Source organism: Xyrauchen texanus, chromosome 31, assembly GCF_025860055.1.
Source record: "Xyrauchen texanus isolate HMW12.3.18 chromosome 31, RBS_HiC_50CHRs, whole genome shotgun sequence".
Lineage (NCBI taxonomy): Eukaryota > Metazoa > Chordata > Actinopteri > Cypriniformes > Catostomidae > Xyrauchen > Xyrauchen texanus.
The window spans coordinates 8,971,051-8,992,197 of record NC_068306.1 but is presented as its reverse complement, the minus strand read 5'-3'; the positions used below and the strand labels follow the sequence as shown (position 1 = coordinate 8,992,197).

Here is a 21,147-nt window from a genome sequence, read left to right as displayed (position 1 = left end):
TTCAAAGTCAATATGTGTGCTCTAACAGAGAAGGAATATACACTCTTTTAGCACTGTCGAAGCACCCAGGGGCGAAATCTGCACTCGTCAAGCAGAAGGAGAGAAAGCCGCTGGAAATGCGCCATATCTCCAACAGCATACGCTTCTTAAGAGGTGAATGGAACAGCAGTAGTATTCAGCTCACTGATTGTACAACCGCTCGTCTCCGAAGAGAAATCTGAATTGAGTGGGCCTTCCAGCTCTTTTTATACCCATATGTCCGGGGGAGTAGCATGCAAATTCCACTCACCAATTTTCTTTTTTTCTCAAAGAATGGGAGGTCTTGGGGCTCACTAGAGCGACCCCTAGTGTTACTACATCGACACAACGTCGAGCGAGTGACAGAAGGGGAACATTACCTTTTTTTTTCTTCTTTTTTTTGCCTTTTTTTTAGTCTTGCCTGATTTAATCTCTTTTCAGCATAATTTACAAGTATCATAAGGTTTCAAATTTCTACAGAAGTGACATTTTTTTTTCTTTTTATTCAAATGATTAAAGCAATTTGAATCGACGGCCATCTATCATTTTGAACCTCATGTTCTTTTTACTTTATTTGCATATGTATTGTTTACTTAAGTAATGTTTTATGTAACAGGCCACATATAAAGTCATGCACATATATCCTGACCGCTTTGAAAAACAGCACATAGAATTATTTACATCTGGAGAGACTGGGCATTCACGCTTCAGGTGACAAATTCTTCTTTTTAATTTACTTTGTTTGTTTTCCATTCCATTCCATTTCCATTCGATAATATGCAAACATGTAAGTGTGATTTGTCACAGTGTAAGGTTTATTGTAAGGGTTTGGGGCAAGTGAAATGAATGATGATTTCTGTGTTGTAAATAAGGTGTAGTGTAGGAAAATAGGACTGAGGAGAACTGTTTTACCAAGTAAAATTAACCATTTCCTTATCTATTGAAGGGAAATGAGATGATAATTAATTAATGTCTTTTTTTTTTTTTATGAAATTCTTGTAATAAGTATAGGTAATGTGAGTATTGTGCTGAATAATGGAATGTGGTGTATTTGATCTATTATTAAAGGGATGGTTCCATCATTAATTCACTATTGGTGTCAAACACAGATCATTAAATTTAAAAATATGAGAAACAACTTTTGCAACTTTACCTGGATTATAATTTATATTTGCTAACTCATTGAACTTAAGCAGAACTGTCTGCGATTTTAAATGTGAGAGGCAGAAACAAAGATCAAATATGATTAATTGTCCAGCCCTACCTGTGCCTATCCCTAATTGCTTTTTAGAAATAGAGGCCTGAATGTATTAAATGCATACATTGATTCAGTCAATTAGACTATATTTCATACAGACTTGTTTATGTGCAAAATAATAGCAAGTACATTTACACTTGTGTCTTTTTTTTTTATCACAGGTGCAACTAATTATTTTTGTAAGATTTTGAGATAAGAAAATGGATAATTCTACAGTGAACTCCACTACACCTGAAGCATCCACAAACTCCACAACTCATACCCTTGAGATGGAGAAAGGTCTGCAATTTTGTCTGAACATCATAAATTTCCTGTTTGGTCTTCCTACACACTCCTATGTTATATGGCTCATCGTCACAAGAAGTGGAATTGCACAAGCGTTCTTCATCCTCAGTCTCTCTATTTGTGAGAGTTGTGTTTGTCTGAATTGTTTGTTCATAGCACTGTCAATTTGGATTTCAAGTCTTGATATATTGTATATAGTAAATTTTTTAACAGGTCTATCCATCACTGGTCGTCCTCTGTTTCAGTGTCTGATCTGTGTTGAGCGTTATCTGGCAGTGGTTCATCCTGTAATCTTTCTGAAGTGCAAACCCCTCAGATACAGAGTGATGTGCTCCACTGTGGCCTCGATCATTTGTCTTGGATCCTGTTTGCTCTGCATGCATTTGTTTGTCTTTCACACCAGTAATGCACTTACATGGTTCTACTCAATGCAGTTCATATTTTTCTTCTCCATTCAATTGTTCTGCTGTTTGGCTGTTCTCAGAGCTCTGAAGCAGTCAGGACCAGGAGAGAGAGGGAGAGAGAGAGAGGAGAAAATCCACATGAAGAGAAAAGCATTTTATTTCATTCTTATAACTACTGTGAATGTGGTTATCATATATGTCCCGCTTATTATCTATGGATTCTTTACCATATTGACACAACAGGAGAGTAAGGGTCTTTTGTTCACTTGTTCTCTTTGTTATATGCTGGCTGGTTTTGTACAGCCTCTACTGTATATGCACCACGCTGGAAAACTCTTCTGCCTCTTTCTCTAAATCCTGTAATGTAATTCAATGTACTAAATTACCATGTTTCTACTGTTTTTATTTATATTGTGCTTTGTTACTTTTGTAACTGGCTCAAAACTCTGTTGGCATTTTAATTAAAATCAAAGTGTAAGATTCTGGAACTTGTTTAAACCTATGTCATTCAATGTTGTGTTTATTTGCATAAATACGAAGCCTTTTCTGTGTCTTTGTCTGATGGTCAATTTGTAAAAAAAAAAAAAAACTTTAAAGGGGGATGGTGGTGTCAAACTTTTTTGGTGTTTTTTTCATTGTTTTTCGAAATCTTCGAATCTTAGTTTAAAACACTTGTGTCAAGTTATTAGAAATGTAATCTTGGAGTTTGTAAGGGGGTTATGATGGGCAAGGAGGAGGCGAGGACCGGCTTGTCAGTATAAATAATATTTGAATGAAAACTTAAACCAAAACACACAAACATGAACACACACATGACAGACATGCCCGTAATTCTCTCTCTCTCGAACCGTCTTTATCCCTCGCGCGCCCCATCAGGCTGATTGGGGACCGGGCGTGTGACATTCTAGCCCGGCCCGGCCCCGCCCCCCTCCGCTCCACACTCCTCCCGGCGTTACCTCAGGCCTTGGTGTCACCGGCATGACATACACCCCCCCCCCCCCCCTTTCCCTGGGGAGGGGCATGCTTTGCGCCCCGTCAGGTCATCCCTGCCTTCCTCGACCTGGGAGGAGACAGGAGGGGAAAAACAACAACAAAACATAGGCGAGGGAAAAGGCCAACACAGTGCGTCAACTCAACTCATCTCAATTTTATTTATAAAGTACTTTCAAAAACCACACTGGGTACCAAAGTGCTGTACATGGAGTAATAAAAAATAAATAAAATCACATTAATACAGCTTAAGAATGCAAAAAACATTTAAAACCTATAAAACAAGAATAAGATCAAATCTACCTAGTACAAATTATAATGCAATTAATTAAAAGCTAGGGAAAATAGATACGTTTTTAAGGCCCCCTGGAAAGAGAATAGAGATGGAGATGATTTTATGACCAATGGAAGCTCATTCTAAAGTCTAGGGGCTGCCACCGCAAAAGCTCTATCACCTTTAGTTTTTAGGCGAAATCGAGGAACTGACAGACACAGCTGATCACCAGAGCGGAGAGACCTGGAAGGTTGATTCAAACTTATTAAGGCAGAGATGTACTCAGGTGCAAGACCATGAAGAGCCTTAAACACATACATCAACACTTTGTCCTTGATTCTGTATTGGATCGGTAACCAATGTAGTGAAATCAAAACTGGGGTGATATGGTCTCTTTTCCTGGTTCCAGTTAAAAGCCTAGCAGCTGAATTTTGGACCAGCTGCAGGCGAGAGAGAGAGGCCTGACTCACACCCAGATACAAAGCATTACAATAGTCCAATCGAGAAGACACAAAAGCATGCACAACCTTCTCCAAATCATCAAAAGAAAGGATGGGCTTCAACTTTGCCATAGTTCTAAGATGGAAAGAACTATTTTTAACAACAGCATTTATTTGTCGATCAAACTTGAGCTCAGAGTCAAATATAACACCCAGGTTTTTTACATAGGGAAGTTTTTTCCCTGGAAGCAGTGACAAATTTCTTTCTAAATTTACCTCACATCCCCTTTGACCAAAAACAAGACTTATCCTCATTTAATTGAAGAAAGTTGTTTGCCAGCCAACACTTCACATAGGCCATGCATTTATGCAGAGACTCAAAAGAATGGTGATTCCCATGTTTAATAGGAAAGTAAATTTGAGAGTCATCAGCATACAGATGATAGTGTATGCCATGCTTATCAAAGATCTTTCCTAACGGAAGCATGCAGAGGGAGAATAAAACGGGTCCCAAAATGGAGCCCTGAGGAACCCCACATGTTAAAGGAACAACTGACGAAGAACAGTTCTCTAAACAGACTGAAATCGTTCTACCCTTGACATATGAAGAGACCCAATCCAAGGCTAACCCCTGAATACCAACCTGGTCTCTTAGGCGATTGATAAGTATGTCATGATCAACCGTATCGAAAGTGGCACTAAGATCCAGCAGCAGAAGACCAACAGGACTACCAGAATCCACACCTAATAAAATATCATTTAAAACTCTCAACAGAGCTGACTCTGTGCTATGACCAGCTCTGAAGCCTGACTGAAATTTATCGAGCAAATTATTGATGGCTAAAAAATCATTTAATTGTGCAAGCACCGACTTCTCTAATATTTTTGACATAAAGGATAATTTTGATATAGGTCTGAAGCTGTTCATATCAGATGAATCAAGGTTTGCTTTCTTAAGAAGAGGCTGAATAACAGCATGCTTGAAGCAGTTGGGAACAATACCAGTGGTCAGGCTACTGTTAACAATCGATAACACGCTTGGACCAATTGATTCCACCACCTCCTTAAACAAAGTGGATGGAATAACATCACACGTAGAACCCATAGGCTTCATATGTGCAATTATATGTTTGAGTTGAGACAGGGACACAGGTACAAAACAGGTCAACAGATTTTGAGGAACTGTATAGGTAACAGGATCATTACTAGCAGGTAAGATCCGTGAGCGTATACCAGAAATTTTAACAGTAAAAAATGTTAAAAACTGCTTACATGTGTCCACCGAAGGGGAGATGGGAGTAAGGGCAACTGGATGAAGAAATTATGTAGAGAGAGAGAGAGAAGAAGCTCACTCACCGGTTCTCTGATGTACCGTTGCGTGGTCCTCGAACACTCCTCCACACTCTCCGGCGGACGACAGCCGCTCCTCTCCGGGTGAACCGGAGTCAAATCTCCGACCCCCAGCGGACAGAACGCCCCTCCGCTTTTCTGGCGGCACGTGGGGACACTCCTCCGCCCCTGGCAGCGGCCCTACCGCTCCAGGCGGTCGGGGAGTTGCTTCCTTCCTCCTCTCGTCCGGGCGGTCGGGCTACTCCGTCACCCGGCAGATGGCAGCGGCGCTCCCCTGGGTGGACGGCAGTGTCGAGGACTCTGCGACGGGCATCTCTCCTCCTTCCCGGGTTTTGGCACCAATGTAAGGGGGTTATGATGGGCAAGGAGGAGGCGAGAACCGGCTTGTCAATATAAATAATAATTTAATGAAACTTAAACCAAAACACACAAACATAAACACACACATGACGGACATGCCCGTAATTCTCTCTCTCACGAACCGTCATCACCGGCCGCCTTTATCCATCGCACGCCACATCAGGCCGATTGGGCCGAGTTAATTTTAGTTTCATACATTTTTTAAAAACCTTTGCAGTGTTTGTTAAAAAAATTGTAGTGTAACCATAAAGTAAAAAGTATTATAATACTTTATTTATTATTCATATTTTATGCTGAAAACATATAAGAGTATTAACAACTTAATCGTTAATAAATAAAAAAGATTTCAAACAGTTTTTCTAGGTAAAAGTAAAAAATATCAAGAAGTTTACCACCCCTGGTGTCACAAGATCAAATCCAGAGTGTGCTGGGGGACTCCAGCCAGGTCTCCCAAGCAACCAAATTGGCTCTGTTACTAGGGAGGGTAAAATCACATGGGGTAAACTCCTTGTGGTCGCAATTAGTGGTTCTCGCTCTCAGTACAGCATGTGGTAAGTTTTGGTGGATCGTGGAGAGTAGGCAACTGAGTCTTGTCCTTAGCCACTTGGACCGATGTGAGTAACTACGCCACCATGAGGGCCTCCTAAGTAGCCTAGTGGGAATTGTGCATTCTAAATTGGGAGAAAAGGGGGGAAATAAATTTAAAAAAAAAGGTTTCACACACACGACCTGAACAAAACGTGCCTTTTCGTAAACATTTGAAGAAAAAAAATACCAGATTTTATTTATTTTTTATACCACGCTCAGTCTTGAGGGTCTACAGGTGGTTTTACGATGACTTCCCCGTGCATTCCCCCTCAGCTTGAGCCCTAGTTATACATGGTTAATAGTTTCTGGTTTGTTTTTCTAATAAAACACTTCATAAACCCAGTGTCACCTTTTTAGCATTTGTTGTGGTTTCATTCGATTCTTGTAGCACATATACTTTTGACACTCTAAAGATATGTAGGTGTTCAGTTTCATGTACGTATACTATCAGTAAAGTGCCTGCTAGACATACTGTATGGATGATGATAAAATGACCATATGGCAGAAAGACTACATGTGTCTTCGGTTGTAAATTGGTATGAACCCATTATGTCAGTAGCTGAAAGATAAATCTGTGGTCAGAAAATGGCTACAGGAACAAAAAACAGACATAAGAGCTTTCATGAGTGAATGAACTGTCACTACATCTACTCGCGTACAGGCAAGGGGAGTTATGCTTGCATTTGACCGCATGGCAAAAAAGGGCCTTTAAATAAATTAGCAAGGGGAGTTAAGCTTGCATTTGACCGCATGGCAAAAAGGTCCTTTGAATAAAGTGGCCTGATTAATAGTAAGGGAAATATTTCCAAAAGTTTGAGTTTTTCCAACTCTGTCTTGGTAACCATGCCTTGAACTTCCCTGAAAGGCCAAACTTGAAGATTTGTCTCACTCAATCTTCTGTTCTCTTCGAAGTAGCCTATTACTGCTGCTAACATGGTAAATATCCATGAGACATGTATTAAATTGAGGGCCAGTTGAATATGTTTGTACTACCCTCTAGTGAATATGTAACAGTATAACAACCTTATTAGGGTTTTTGATTAGGCTGTCAGTTGCTTATGTATAACTAGGATCCATCATATGCTAAGGACCCAGTAGTGATGATGCAATTCTGTTTTTAAATAAATTTAAATTTAAAAACAATGCAACGCCTCAATGTATCAACAACAATCTTACGCATTCTCCGTATCTGTATAGCACATCGCATGGCATTGTATCCACACTGATAATGTTCAGAAAATTCCATAGTGTACCCTGATGAAAATGACACACAAGCTACAAGAACCTGCAATATATGCAAATTGGCCTTCAAATATAATTGAAATACTAGTGTTATGCTGACATGGATGCTGTTCAGCTCCTTCAAGAACACAGCTTAGTAAACATTTAGAAAAGCGTTTGAAGTTGAAGTCCAATGACATGATGATATTCATCCCGATTGTCGCCTGCATGCTAGATCCAGTTGCCACCCAAAACTATCATAATAAATGGCTGCAAGAGAACGGGGAACCTCCTGTAGCTAAAGGTAGTCCAGGCTAAGTTAAATAGCCTACATTTAGACACATGAGTTAAACTTTTATTACTTCATTTATTATTTGTTTTGTTTATTCCCATCTAACTTCATAAATGTTGTCTAGGTTTTCCAGAAGTACTTACCATTGTGTCACGATTCCCTGTTGCCTGCCCCGTGTTTTCCGTGTCACTGTCACCATGTTTCTCTGTCACGATTCCCTGGTAGTCTGCCCCGTGTTTTCCATGTCACCGTCACCATGGTTCCCGGTCTCCAACATTGTGTTATTGTTCGCACCTGTTTATCGTTTGTAATCATCCTGTCCTTGTGTATTTAAACCCTGTTTGTTCCTCCATTCCCTTCTTGGTCGTTGTTTCATTGCATGTGAATGTTATGGATGTTTCAACTGTTTTGATGTTTCCCTGTTCCGATGTTTTCTCCGTTGCCTGTCTTCCCGTGTTCATTTAAGCCGTGTTTTCCCACCTCTCTCGCGTTGGTGGACGGCGCCACTGAGAGAGGCTACTCCTCCATCCCTCCGGTTGAGGACTCGGTAGCAGCACACCTTTGCCCGCCCTCCGCGAGATGGCGGTCTAAGCCTGTGCTCCCGTCTAAGGCCTGCAGAGCGACTTCCGCCTATGTTGGCCGTGCCTATTCCGCCGCCGGCCAAGCCGCATCTGCTCTGCACTCCATGGCCGCTTTACAGATCCTACAAGCGGACCTTCTTCGAGTGGGATGAGAAAGGCAGGCACCCAGAGGCTGTTACTGATCTACTGACGCGACAGACCTCGCCCTTCGGCTACCAAAGCTGCAGCTCAAGCCCTAGGGAAGTGCATGGCCTCGCTGACTGTGACCGAGAGACACCTGTGGCTAACGCTAGCCGACATGGGAGAAGCAGAGCGCTCCACGTTCCTCAACGCACCGCTCTCTCCGACCGGTCTCTTCGGCTACACGGTGAGTGGCATTGTTGACCGCTTCTCAGAAGTCCAGAAAGCCACTCAAGCCATGAACCTCTTCCTGCCGCGTCGCGCTAGCTCCTCTGCAGGCCGCTCACGTGATCAGCCTCCTGCACAAGCCTCTTCACAGCGCCCAGCTCAACAATCTCAGACTTCTCAGCGTCGACAGGGCGGCCGCCCTCGATCACGCTCAGACAGCTGCCGCAGACCGCCGCCCCCCCGTGGGCCTCGATTTAAGGTAACGCTGAAACCAGAGCAACCGAAGTCTTCCTAACTTTGTTGAACAAATGACGGCTCAGTCCCGCTCAAACACCGTTTTCACGGCGACCCAAATAAATCTTGAAAAGAGCAAACATGACTTATGTGTAGAAAATGTGCCCACAACCCAGTGTTCGCCCCTACACACAAGCATAACACATCCCGTACCCCTATCAGAGCACGCTCTCATAAAACGGTTACGAACCGCTCGAGCGTCAGAGTCAATGAAGGCGCCCACAAATGCGTGCGCGAGCCCATTCTCTGGCCGCTCTGTCACACGATCAGCCCTATGTGTAGAAAATGTGCCCACAACCCAGTGTTCGCCCCTACACACAAGCATATCACATCCCGTGCCCCTATCAGAGCATGCTCTCATAAAGCGGTTACGAACCGCTCGCGCGCTAGAGTCAATAAATGCGCCCACGAATACGTGCGCGCGCCCATTCTCTGCCCGCTCTGTTACACGGCCAGCAAACATTCCTCTGTGTGGAAGTCACGTGCCCATGACTATGCTTGCGCATCACGTAACAGATGTGACTCTTTCCCCATTCATTCCAATCGGGAAGTCACTCACAAAACAGCCTGTTCATGCTGTCTGCGAGCAATCATGCATGAACACACTAAACGCAGCTCACACATTTTGTTCAGCTCTGTGTGCGGCAATCAGAGCTGAACTGGCCATTCACCCTCTAGCGTTACGCTTCAAAGCGTGGGAAGCTATTCCAGGGATATCCAAGTGGGTGTTAAGCACAATACAACAGGGCTATTTGCTACAGTTCGATCGCCGCCCTCCTCGCTTCAGAGCGAGGCTCGAAACCACTGTGAACACGGAAGCAGCGTGCATGCTTCGTTCAGAAATAGCAAGCCTTCTGTGCAAAAGGCCATAGAGAAAGTGCCACTTCCTCTGAGCCGAGTCGGGGCTTTACAGCCGTTATTTTCTTGTTCCCAAGAAAGACGGCGGCCTCAGACCCATATTAGATCTCAGGGTTTTGAACAAGGTGCTTGCAAAAAGACCGTTCAAAATGCTTACAATCAGGAAACTCCTCATGCATGTGCGCCAGGGGGACTGGTTTATTTCTCTCGATCTGAAAGATGCATACATTCAGATTCAGATAAATCCCCGTCACAGGCCATTCTTGAGATTCGCCTTCAACGGCCAGGTTTATCAATACACCGTCCTCCCGTTCGGCCTGTCCTTAGCACCCGTACTTTCACGAAGTGCATGGATGCTGGCTTCGCACCCCTGTGGAGTCAGGGTTTGCGAATTTTGAACTATTTGGACGACTGGCTGATTATGGCACAGTCACATATGGAGCTTCTGTCTCACAGAGCAGTTCTCCTCAGCCATCTGAACAGTTTGGGTCTTGCAGTCAATTGGACCAAGAGCTCACTACAGCCCAGTCAGACAATTTCCTTCCTTGGAATAGAACTAGACTCCGTGGCAATGACGGCTCGCTTATCTACACAGCGGCGCCGTGTTCAGCGACTAGCTGCATCTTTTCAGATGAACAGCCTCACGCCTCTGAAGAAATTCCAGAGAGTGCTAGGTTACATGGCCTCAACCGCAGCAGTACTTCAGCTGAGTTTACTGCACATCGCCCGCTTCAGCATTGGCTAAACACCCGCGTCTCGCCGGGCTTGGGCCACAGGCCGCCAGCCCATCAAGGTGACTCAGACCTGTATATCAGCTCTGCAGCCCTGGACAGTGGCCGAATGGTATCAGCGGGAGTGACAATGGGAGCTGTATCTCGCCGAAAAGTCATCTCGACAGACGCGTCCAACACGGGTTGGGCGCGGTCTCGCGAGGGCTCTCCGGTTTTCGGCCTATGGTCAGTTCAGGAAAAGCTCCTTCACATAAATTGTCTGGAAATGATAGCGGTCGAGTACGCGCTCATGCGCTTTCTCCCGGTCATTCAGGGTCACCATGTCCTGGTCCGTTCGGACAACAGATCTGTGGTATCCTACCTAAACCGTCAGGGCGGTGTCAGATCCAGGAACCTCTTCCATCTGACGAAACGCATACTGAGTTGGTCCCAGTGCCACCTGCGCTCACTGAGGGCGACGCACGTGCCAGGCCACCTGAACGATGGCACGGACAGACTGTCCAGACTGTCCAAAATTCTCTCATCACTGAATATTGTCCAGAGACAATATTCCTCCAGGGCAATGGTCCTTGCATACTCAAACAGTCCAGACGTTATGGCACCTATTCGGCAGAGAAGAGATAGACCTCTTTGCGTCCAAAGAGAACTCTCACTGCCCAATATTTTTCTCGAAAAGCGAGGACGCGCTGGCCCAGGACTGGCCCAGGACTGGCCCAGACGCCCGCTATTGCCACAGGTAATGCAGAGGATCAGGGAAACGCGTCACTCGGTGCTCCTCATAGCCCTGCGTTGGGAGAATCAGACATGGTTCCCGGAGCTTACGCAGCTGTCACTGACAGCGCCGTGGCCCATCCCAGTGAGAGCAGATCTCCTCTCTCAAGCTCGCGGCACAATCTGGCATCCCCACCCAGAGCACTGGGCCCTGCATGCGTGGGTGATCAACGACTACCCGTCGCTCTGCCAGAAGGAGTAATAAACACCATCATACACGCTAGAGCCCCTTCCACGAGAAGACTCTATGCGTCAAAATGGTCTGTGTTCTCAAAATGGTGCACCGACAGAGACCTGGACCCGCGGACATGTGGGGTGTAGAAGGATGAACCCCCCGCGCCCCCCATCGGTTCCTATCTGGGATCTTTCTATAGTTCTCGAAACTATGAAAGCCCCACCTTTCGAACCACTTCAATCCGTGGATTTGAAATACCTTTCACTCAAAACCGTTTTTCTGACTACCCTGTCATCAGTCAAACGTGTGGGAGACCTTCACGCTGTGTCTGTCAGCGCTGCGTGTCTTGAGTTTGGACCAAGTGACTCCAAGGTCATTTTAAAGCCTAGACACGGCTATGTTCCCAAGGTGATCGGTACTCCTTTCAGAGCACAGGTCATTTCCCTATCGGCGCTGCCAGCACCCGATAGCAAACGCGACGCCAATCTCCTTTGCCCGGTCAGAGCACTGAGATTGTATACTGCGCGCTCCGCCGCTTTCAGACGCTCTGAGCAGATTTTTGTTTCATTCGGAGGGCGCACCAAAGGTCTCGCCGCCTCGAAACAGACACTATCTAGATGGATAGTGGACGCTATTGCTGCTGCATACGTGTCAAAAGACCTGCCATGCCCGTTGGGCATTAGGGCTCACTCCACTAGAGGCATGGCATCCTCGTGGGCATGGTCCAGCGGGATTTCCATTCACGACATATGTGTGGCAGCGGGATGGACTTCCCCCTCCACATTTGTCAGATTTTAAAATATGGAAGTGCCCGCACTGCAGGCAAAACTACTAGCGGTTTAATACGCTACAGCTCCCCTGGTGAGCTGCACTGATGGGACACATTCCACACAGACCGGCACCGCCGCTCTGTCGTTCCCTTCCCACTATGTGCTTATGTATTACACAATCAATGACCCGCATTCTTGCCGGCCAAATATTATTTCCCCACACATAAGGGCTCCCCGGGTCCCCCTTAATTCCCTGGGGCTCATACAGTGGATGCTTGAGCCGACGGCGTTGACAATGGGTTCCCGTAGCATAAGCTAGCTTACGCTAATACGAGAGAACCTCTCGTAAGAGAACGTATCGGTTACCTAACGTAACCTCGGTTCTCTCTAGATGAGGAACGAGTATTGCGTAGCCGGCCGTGCTTTCAGCGCCACGGCGACTTTTCGCTTCAGTCAATGAAAACCAGGGTTCCAGCCTATGAACTACGCTTATATGCACTCTAGTCACGCCCATTTTGGCGGGCTTTGATGCAGTGAGCTGCGGACGCCTCTCATTGGATGCTGAGTTCAGCCCAAGCTCGTCTATAGGCTGCAGCAGTTGCCGCAGAGCAACCTATGAGCTCGCTAGCTAGCCCGCTCAAGGTCTGCAGCTGCCGCACTGCGTTGACAATGGATACAAAAATTAAGGATAATTTTTTGGCTTCAATATCTCAGAAAAGATGAATCTTTCCCGTAGCGTCAGCTAGCTTACGCAATACTCGTTCCCTCATCTAGAGAGAACCGAGGTTACGTTAGGTAACCGATACGTTTTATTCCATGTGGGGTAGGGGTGCCCTCATGGTGGCTGCCATTTTACAATCACATGACCAGTTGAATGCTACTTGATTAATCTCAGTAACTCTCTTTTTTTGGATAATTTCACTCTTGGATTAAATGAATCATGGCTGATTATGAATGGTGAATTCCTACAATGGCATCTGTAACTGAAAACTATTGATTTTGAATGATGCTGCATCCACACCACTGGGAGTCACTAAGTCCAAGATGACACAAACCAAATGTTCCTGAGTGCACCTTTAAAACTTCCTTTTAAAACTCCTTTTATTGCTGTCCCCTATATATAACGCTTTCTATTTACAAATCTAATGCCTTATAAGTCTTTTTGATGAGCGTGGATTATTGAGCGTGAATGAGTGTGAATGTCATTTGAGCCATCACTGGGCAGTGGTTCAGTGGTTGAGACTAAGGGTTACTGAACAGAAGGTTGGGGGTTCAAGCCCCAGCACCACCAAGATGCCACTGTTGGGTCCTTGAGCAAGGCACTTAACTCCAGGTTGCTCCGGGGGGATTGTCCCTGTAATAAGTGCACTGTAAGTCGCTTTGGATAAAAGCATCTGCCAAATGCAGTAATGTAATGTGCACCCTATTTACGAACGTTTTAAAGTCACTAGCATACACACCATTAACTATAAAATCTGGAACGTGCGCATCATTTTTGAAGTTCAATTTTATGTTAAATTACTCCCAATTTACACATATTATGAAGGTTTCATGATTGAGGCCCATTGCATAGTCAACAAGAGCTCATCTTTCTGATTTTATCTATGTTCAGAATAACCTGATACATTTAGTTTGTTTTTCTATTTAAAAATATAAATTTGATGATGAAAATATAAACGTATTGTCTGGAAAATGTTCTAATTGAATAACGAATAACAATTATTTGTTATAAAACCGATAGTTCCGACTCTAAATTCTGTTTGTAGCCACAAAATTATGATAAATGCACAAAGTGACTATATATTCTTTATTAATCCACCAAGTTTCTACATTGCTTGAAGAGTGTCATTATACTAATTAACTCTATTACTGTGTGGAACAATTGTTTATTCCGATTATTATAATTAAAGCATTGAACTGTAATTGTTAAAGGAATATTCAAGGTTGAATACAGGTTAATCTCAATCAAGAGCATATGTGGCATGATGTTGATTGTCACAAAAAAATTATTTCGACCCATTCCTCGTTTTCTTTAAAAAAAAAAAAAAAAAAGCAAAAACTGAGATTACAGTTGCAAGCAAAGCAAATTGGGCCAATATTTGGAGGGTTCAAAGGCAGAAATGTGTAGCTTATAATTGTCATGATCATGCCATTTTGGTCTTGTTTTATTCTTGTTTTGGCAGGATTGTTTCCTTCACCATCTCTCAGGCTGTTCCATGTGCTGTTGTTTTCCTCTCTCTGTTTTATATATTCTCTTCTTTGTCTTATCTTCCCCATCAGATTGTTGTTTCATTCTGTACTTCTTCATCTTCTTCATTTATTCATCTCCAGCTTGGTTCCTTCCTCCGAAATATGTGACAGAACAATCTGACCATTTATGGACCCAGTGGAGATGAATTTTTGTTTACCCCATTCCAAAAACTCTCACAGGGAGAAAATAACAGAAGAAAGCAAAAACTGGCAGGAATGGAAAATAAATAAATACAAGACAGCTTCATATTTGGTCTTCCATTACACTCATGTTATTTGGCTCATTGTCAAAGGAGCAGGAAATGAGTTATTCATCCTCAATCTCTCTGTTTGTGAGATCATTTCCTCTGTTCATTCCACTGACAAAATGGTTACCTGGTAAACAGGGGTGGAAAGAGTACTTAAAAATCATACTCAAGTAGAAGTACTGTTACTTCCCAAAAATGTAGTGTGAGTAGAGTAAAAGTAGCTGTCCTAAAAACTACTCAAGTAAGAGTAAAAGAGTAGCTCATTTAAAAGTACTCATGAGTAGTGAATATTGAGAATAGCATTGCAGAACCTATGCCCCATTATAATGAACACTGTAAATAAATAAATAACATACATCACTTATCTATGATAAACACTACATGAATCTGATTCCAAAAAATAAAAGGGAGGCATTATAAGATGAAAAAGTTATTTTCAATACACTGATCACCATTTTAAGTCATAATGTATGAAACAATTACATTAAAATCAGTTTATGTGTAGGGTCTAAATTTCCCTTAATGCCGACAGAGCATTATTGTTGTGCAGAAAACATGTTTAAACAATGCAAGGAATGCAAATGCTAAATAAGCAGGAACACTTGGCACATCATGTCCCGCACAAGAGAGGAGGTAGAGCAGGCATGGGAAAGTTGTTTGGAACAGGGGCTACATCACGCTTAAAAGGAATAATTCACCCAAAAATGAAAATTCTCTCATCATTTACCCTCATGCCATCCCAGATATGTATGACTTTCTTCTGCAGAACACAAATTAAGATTTTTAGAAGAATATTTCAGCACTTTTGGTCCATACAATGAAATGAAGCTCCACAAATCACATAAATCAGCATAAAAGTAGTCTAATCCATGTACCTCCAGTGGTTTAATCCATGTCTTCAGAAGTGATATGATAGATGTGATGAGAAACAGATCACTATTTAATTCCTTTTTTATTATTAATTCTCCTCCCTGCTCAGTCAATCTCCACTTTAACTTTCACTTTCTTCTTGTGGTGATTCACATTCTTCATGCATATCGCCACCTACTGGGCAGATCAAAAATGTACTTAAATATTGATTTGTTTCTCACCCACACTTGCATATCAATTCTGAAGTCATGGATTAAACCACTGGAGTTATATGTATTACTTTTATGTACATTTTGGAGCATCAAAACTTACATTGGACCAACAGAGCTGAAATATTCTTCTAAAAATCTTAATTTATGTTCTGAAGAAAGAAAGTCATATACGTCACGGATGGCATGAGGGTGAGTAAATGATGAGATCAATTTTATTTTTGTGTGAATTATTTCTTTAAGTAGCACATAGGGGGCCACATTGCCCTTCTTTTGAGACACAATGTTCCACAATCATCATCTTTACTTTCCTGGTAATTTATTATACCAATTAACACACTCTCTACATCAGGGGTTAGTATTATTAAAAAACTAACACAATTAAAAAATATATTATTATTAAAAATATCAGTTTTATTCTATTACATTCATACTTTTAAAGCTTTTCAAGTTATTCAGCCAATTGTAGTGCGTGGTACTCTCATTTCCTTGTTGTTGTTGTTTGATTAATAGCCTTTATATGACATAGCCTACTAAACAGTGCTCAATTCGGTTACATGTACACTTCAAGTCCAAAATTTCTACACTTTTTGTCCCACTGTTTAAATTAACTTCAGACTTAAACGACTGTGTTTACATTAATTCCTCATCAAGACAGGCATTGGCAGAATTATGATCATTTAGGTGTGAACCCGCCGCATTAGCGCTCAAACATTAGCCACCTGTCAATCAAACTGCACGGACGTCAGGAAATAAAAAGTTAATCTTTTATATTTCATTTAGATCAACCAACCAGTGTTGCTCTTGCTATCACGATTGATGTAATGAACACCCCTGTTCTAGATGTAAAACATAGGCTAAATATGGAAAACTACTCAATTGTATGATCGAGGACATCTCTATTTTTCAGGTAAACATCTAGATCATTTTATTGCCCAGCCCTATTGATAACATTGCATTGATCTCTCACAGCAGCCCAATAATCTCAGTGATAGATAGTTAAATTACAGGCTACGTTATAGACACACAGCATCTAGTAAGCAGAATTATGAAATTTACCTCAATATGTTTCTTCAAATTAGAGGCAGGATTAATGCTGATATCTGGCTTGAGCAAGTTAAACTCACATGACACGATCAAGCATTTGGGCTTTTTCAGGACGAAAAGCCCTTCCAGGTGCGGCCGGTTATGTTCAGCTGTAAACTGTGCTTGAGGCATTCTCCACAGCCATAACAGTTGGCGCCATTCAACAGTTGCAGCTGCCGTTCAAGTTTTTTACGTGTGATTTGATTGGATGGGAGTCATGAGACTCTCCCTAGCCAATCATGTTGATAGATAAAAATTAATTTAGGACAGGGAAGTAGTGAACACGTATGGTGGGAAAAAAGCTCAGTAAAAGTACTTAAAATGTACTCAAGAAAAAGTAGTTCATTACAGTAATGTGAGTATTTGTAATTTGTTACTTTACACACCTGCTGGTAAATGGTAAGTCTTTTAACATTAGCAGAGTTTTTGTTCGGCCAAGGCATCACTGGTGGTCCTCTGTTTTCAAACCCTCAGATACAGAGTGATCCGTTCGACTACTATTTGTATTGTTGTTTTTGCTCTTGTTTGTTCTGCATGTTTACATTTCTCTCATTTAACTTTTACATTTATGTATGGTTCTACTCTCTGCAGTTCATAGTCTTCCTCTCTATTCGGTTGTTTTGCATTTTGGCTGTTGTCAGAGCTCTGAAGCAGTCAGGACCTGAAGAGAGAGGGAGAGAGAGAGAGAGAGAGAGAGAAGGAAAACCACATGAGGAGAAGAACGATTTATATCATTCTAATAACTACTGTAAGCATGGTTATCATATATGTTACATATACTATCACTGGCGTCCTTGTTGTGACACAACAGTCTTTACAGGTCCTTTGGTCAATGAGTTTTATTTGTTTTATTCTGGCTGGTTTTGTTCAGCCTTTTCTATATCTGCACTGGACTGGGGAACTCTCCATGCCTCTGTTCTACATAAAATTTGCAAATAAAAATTGTTCTTGTAATTTATCCTTATTCCACTTTTCATTTACATTTGCTATTGTATGTATAATTTGTAAGTTTATTATTATTTTCTTCTTCTTATTATTATTATTCATTAAGTTATTTTTCAGTTAGTTTCCTCTGAATAACTTTATGACACCAAAACATGTTAGTGCCATTGACTGTTTTGTTTTTAATTTGAAAAGCACCACCTCAAAATCCTTGATTGTGTTGTTTATTTATTTATACATATTTATATTGTCTTTGTATGGTTATTTATGTGAAATGGGGTGTATTAAATGATTGCGATTTTGTTTTTCCAATAAAATGTATTTATTAAGTTTGTCAGTGTTATAGAGATTATTTTAGATCTGAAATTAATTATTAAATCTGTATGTGAAAATCATTAATGATTAAAGGTTCATAGAATCTTTCCATTTGTCAAAAATGTTGACTTTTTGTTGGCCACATATTAGTGCTGTATTCTCTACAGGTGCATCTCACCTCTCTCCTAGCTTTCTGTCGTGAGTCGTATACATGGATTTGGGCACTGGTAAGGGTGCTGACCCGCTAAACATTGGGACACTTATGACTCAGTTGCCTGCGATGCAGTTCCTGGGTCAGGGTTTAAAATGCAGCTTGTATTAATCAACACCATCATTGTATCAAAGACACTAGCCTGCATTTCATTGTAGATGTTGTTATGAAAGTGAAATTGCATACAGTAAATGAACAAATACAAATATAAAGATGTGTATTGTTAATCTTCCAAAAGCTTTAATATTTTTTTTTTTTTAGGATTGTTTCCTTTACATGCACATTATGTATAAAATATAATTACAAACAAATTTTCTTTTATTGACAGAAAATAATACCTATATAAGGGGAAACAACTAACTGGATTTTACAGGTCATTCTGGGAATTAATAGCTCCATCTCTTCTCAGTCCACACATCTCCATTTATTCTTCTACTTTTTCTTTATCTTTCTCTGGGGTCACCATTGCTTAGGGTTGTAATTCATTTTGAAGAGTGTTGTCTCTTCCAGTGACCAATACAGCCAGTCCTTGACACTCTGCCCAACATCTCCCTTTGTGTTCCATAGAAGAGAGAAAGTCATACAAGATGTTTGGCAAAATATTTGGTACTGACACCCGAGTCATCATTCAGTTTGGCTGTACAGAAAACAAGAGCTCATCTTTCCTGATTTAAATTGTGTCCAGAACAACATAAGTGTCAAAATTTCCACAAATGTGAAAACATGTGCTTTTTTTCTATTCAAATGATTGAAACCCCTTCAATACCATCTATCATTTTGAACCTCATGTAATTTAACTTTATTTGCATATGTATTGTTTGCATAAGTAATGTTTTTTTGACTTGTCATCTATAAAGACATGCACATATGGGATATCCTTGTGCTATTTTTGATCCATTTTGTTTGTTCTTCCATTTGATAAAATGCAAAAAACATCAGGCATAGTGTTATGGGTATAGGGTTATGGGCAATGTTGATGAAACAGGTGTTGCAGTAAAATGTGACTTGTTGTTTCAAGATGTATTGTTTCAAAAAATCGATGTACTGTAACATTTTCCTCTTTTAGAGCAAACACATTGATGTGAACTTCTTTTTAAAACGCGTCTTTTTAAAAAAGCCCTACTGTTTCTGCGTCATTACATCTCCACCTCTGACAGCCACAATCGCTGCCTCACGTGTCTGGGCCGTAATCACGTTGAGGAAGCTTTCATGGATGGTTCATGTTCTCATTGCGAGAACATGACCATGGCGACGTTGTGGTCGTGGCTTACTTTCATCTGGGTGAAGCCACTTCATCCTACGGGTATGAGGCCGGCCCAATTGGCGCTGGAGGCAATTTGGGGGCTCCAATGGGTTCGGTTCCGCTGGGTAATCCCCCACGGACCGCTCATTCAGCCCTTGGACCACTCATTTCCCAGCATGATCGTTTGGTCCCGTACAGTTCTGGGAAGAGACAGGCAGCTCGCCTCAGTGCCAGCCTAATGTCTCTTTCGGAGCTCGCGAGATGTTTGAGATTTTGATCGCTGCATCGTAGAGCGCATTGGTGATGTCAGACACCGAGAACTCGATTGGGCTAGTGCCTTCGGGCCCAACGCGGAGTTGACCGCCATGTTTGCCAGGGCCGCTGCAAGTGTCGGGCTGGAGTAGAACCCTCCAGCCGCCCCTGAGCAGTCGCAGCTTGACGATTGGTTGCTGGGGTCGGGGTGCCACTCACAGTTATGCTGAGGAGGAGGGTCTTTTGGGCTATCCTCGAGACTCGTCATAACCGGCTGGCCGGGGGTGTGGTTTATGTGGTGCAGCCTGATACACGAAGGATTGGTGCTGCATTCGCAAGGTCCTGGCTGCGAGTGCTCATTGTCCGGTCGGCGAGGTAATGGCGGCCATGGGCGCTGGCTGTGTGATGGTAGGTGAGAGGAAACTGCTCTTTTTTGGGTACCGCAGCCCGTCCGGCGTGTGGCGAACACAAAACAAAAGGGGAACAAAATATTCTCCTTCTGACCCTCCACCGGGGGACAGAGTGATCTGGTCACCAGCTCCTGAGTTCTAGCAGATATCGTCTTCCTTGGGTCATCCGTTTCAGGGGCACTTAGGAGCCTTCTTGGGGGTCTTAGCACCAGGCCGTCTGGCTGCAACATATAAACTACACCCCCGGCCAGACGTTTGTGATGAGTCTCGAGGATGGCCCAAAAGGCCCTCCTCCTCAATCGCTGACCCGACCTATGCTGGGTACGCAGAGGGAGGTAAGTGCTTCAAGGTTTCCCTCAGCGCAGCCACCATGGGTCGAAAAGCAAAGATTTTTTTTTATATAAAATTCATTATTATGATATTAGTACAAGGTCCTCCCCTTCTGTCTGTCCCTGTCTCCTCTCTGCATCTCTTTTCTTGGCATGGATTTATGCTCGGTCTCGATGATAGCACGCCTCACAAGTGAGCGCATGCAGTCAGTGCTGAACTGCCTGAAGTCATTCAGGCCGGAGGACAGCGGTTCAACAGAAACACTTTCAGAGGCTCCTGGGGCACCTTCCCCGGCACATATAATGAGCGTTAAATGGCTCCAGCCAAATATCTAAATACAGAGTGAAAAGGCCGTGGCTGGCATTTTCTATAGGGACCCCTAGTGACACTACATCGACACAACATCAAGTGAGTGACAGAAGGGGAACGTCTCGGTTACTGTCGTGAACTCCGTTCCCTGATGGAGGGATTTTGTGGAAATTGTGTCCCTCTTGCCACAATGCTGTACTACATGCTGAAATGTCTGGGACCTTGTCTCGGCACCTCAGCACAAAACCTGAATGAGTGGATGCTTTCCAGCTCCTTTTATACCCGTTTGTCCATGGGAGTGGCATGCATATTCCAATGGCCAATTCTCATTTTCCCCCCTCACTAGAGGTCGCTCTCCCAAGAATGACCCCTAGTGTCACTACATCGACACAACATCTCGTTCCCTCCATCACGGAGTGAAGGTTATGACAGTAACCGAGACATTTTCTTATTGGATTTGTAGG

General features: G+C 42.7%; 1 protein-coding gene across 1 annotated transcript; it reads left to right on the top strand.

The window, feature by feature from the left end:
* Positions 1-1,476: 1,476 nt before the first annotated feature.
* Positions 1,477-2,319, top strand: LOC127624526 (trissin receptor-like). The gene has a single exon (XM_052099308.1). It carries the CDS (start codon positions 1,477-1,479, stop codon positions 2,317-2,319), a length of 843 nt encoding a protein of 280 aa, XP_051955268.1.
* The last annotated feature ends 18,828 nt before the right edge of the window (positions 2,320-21,147 follow it).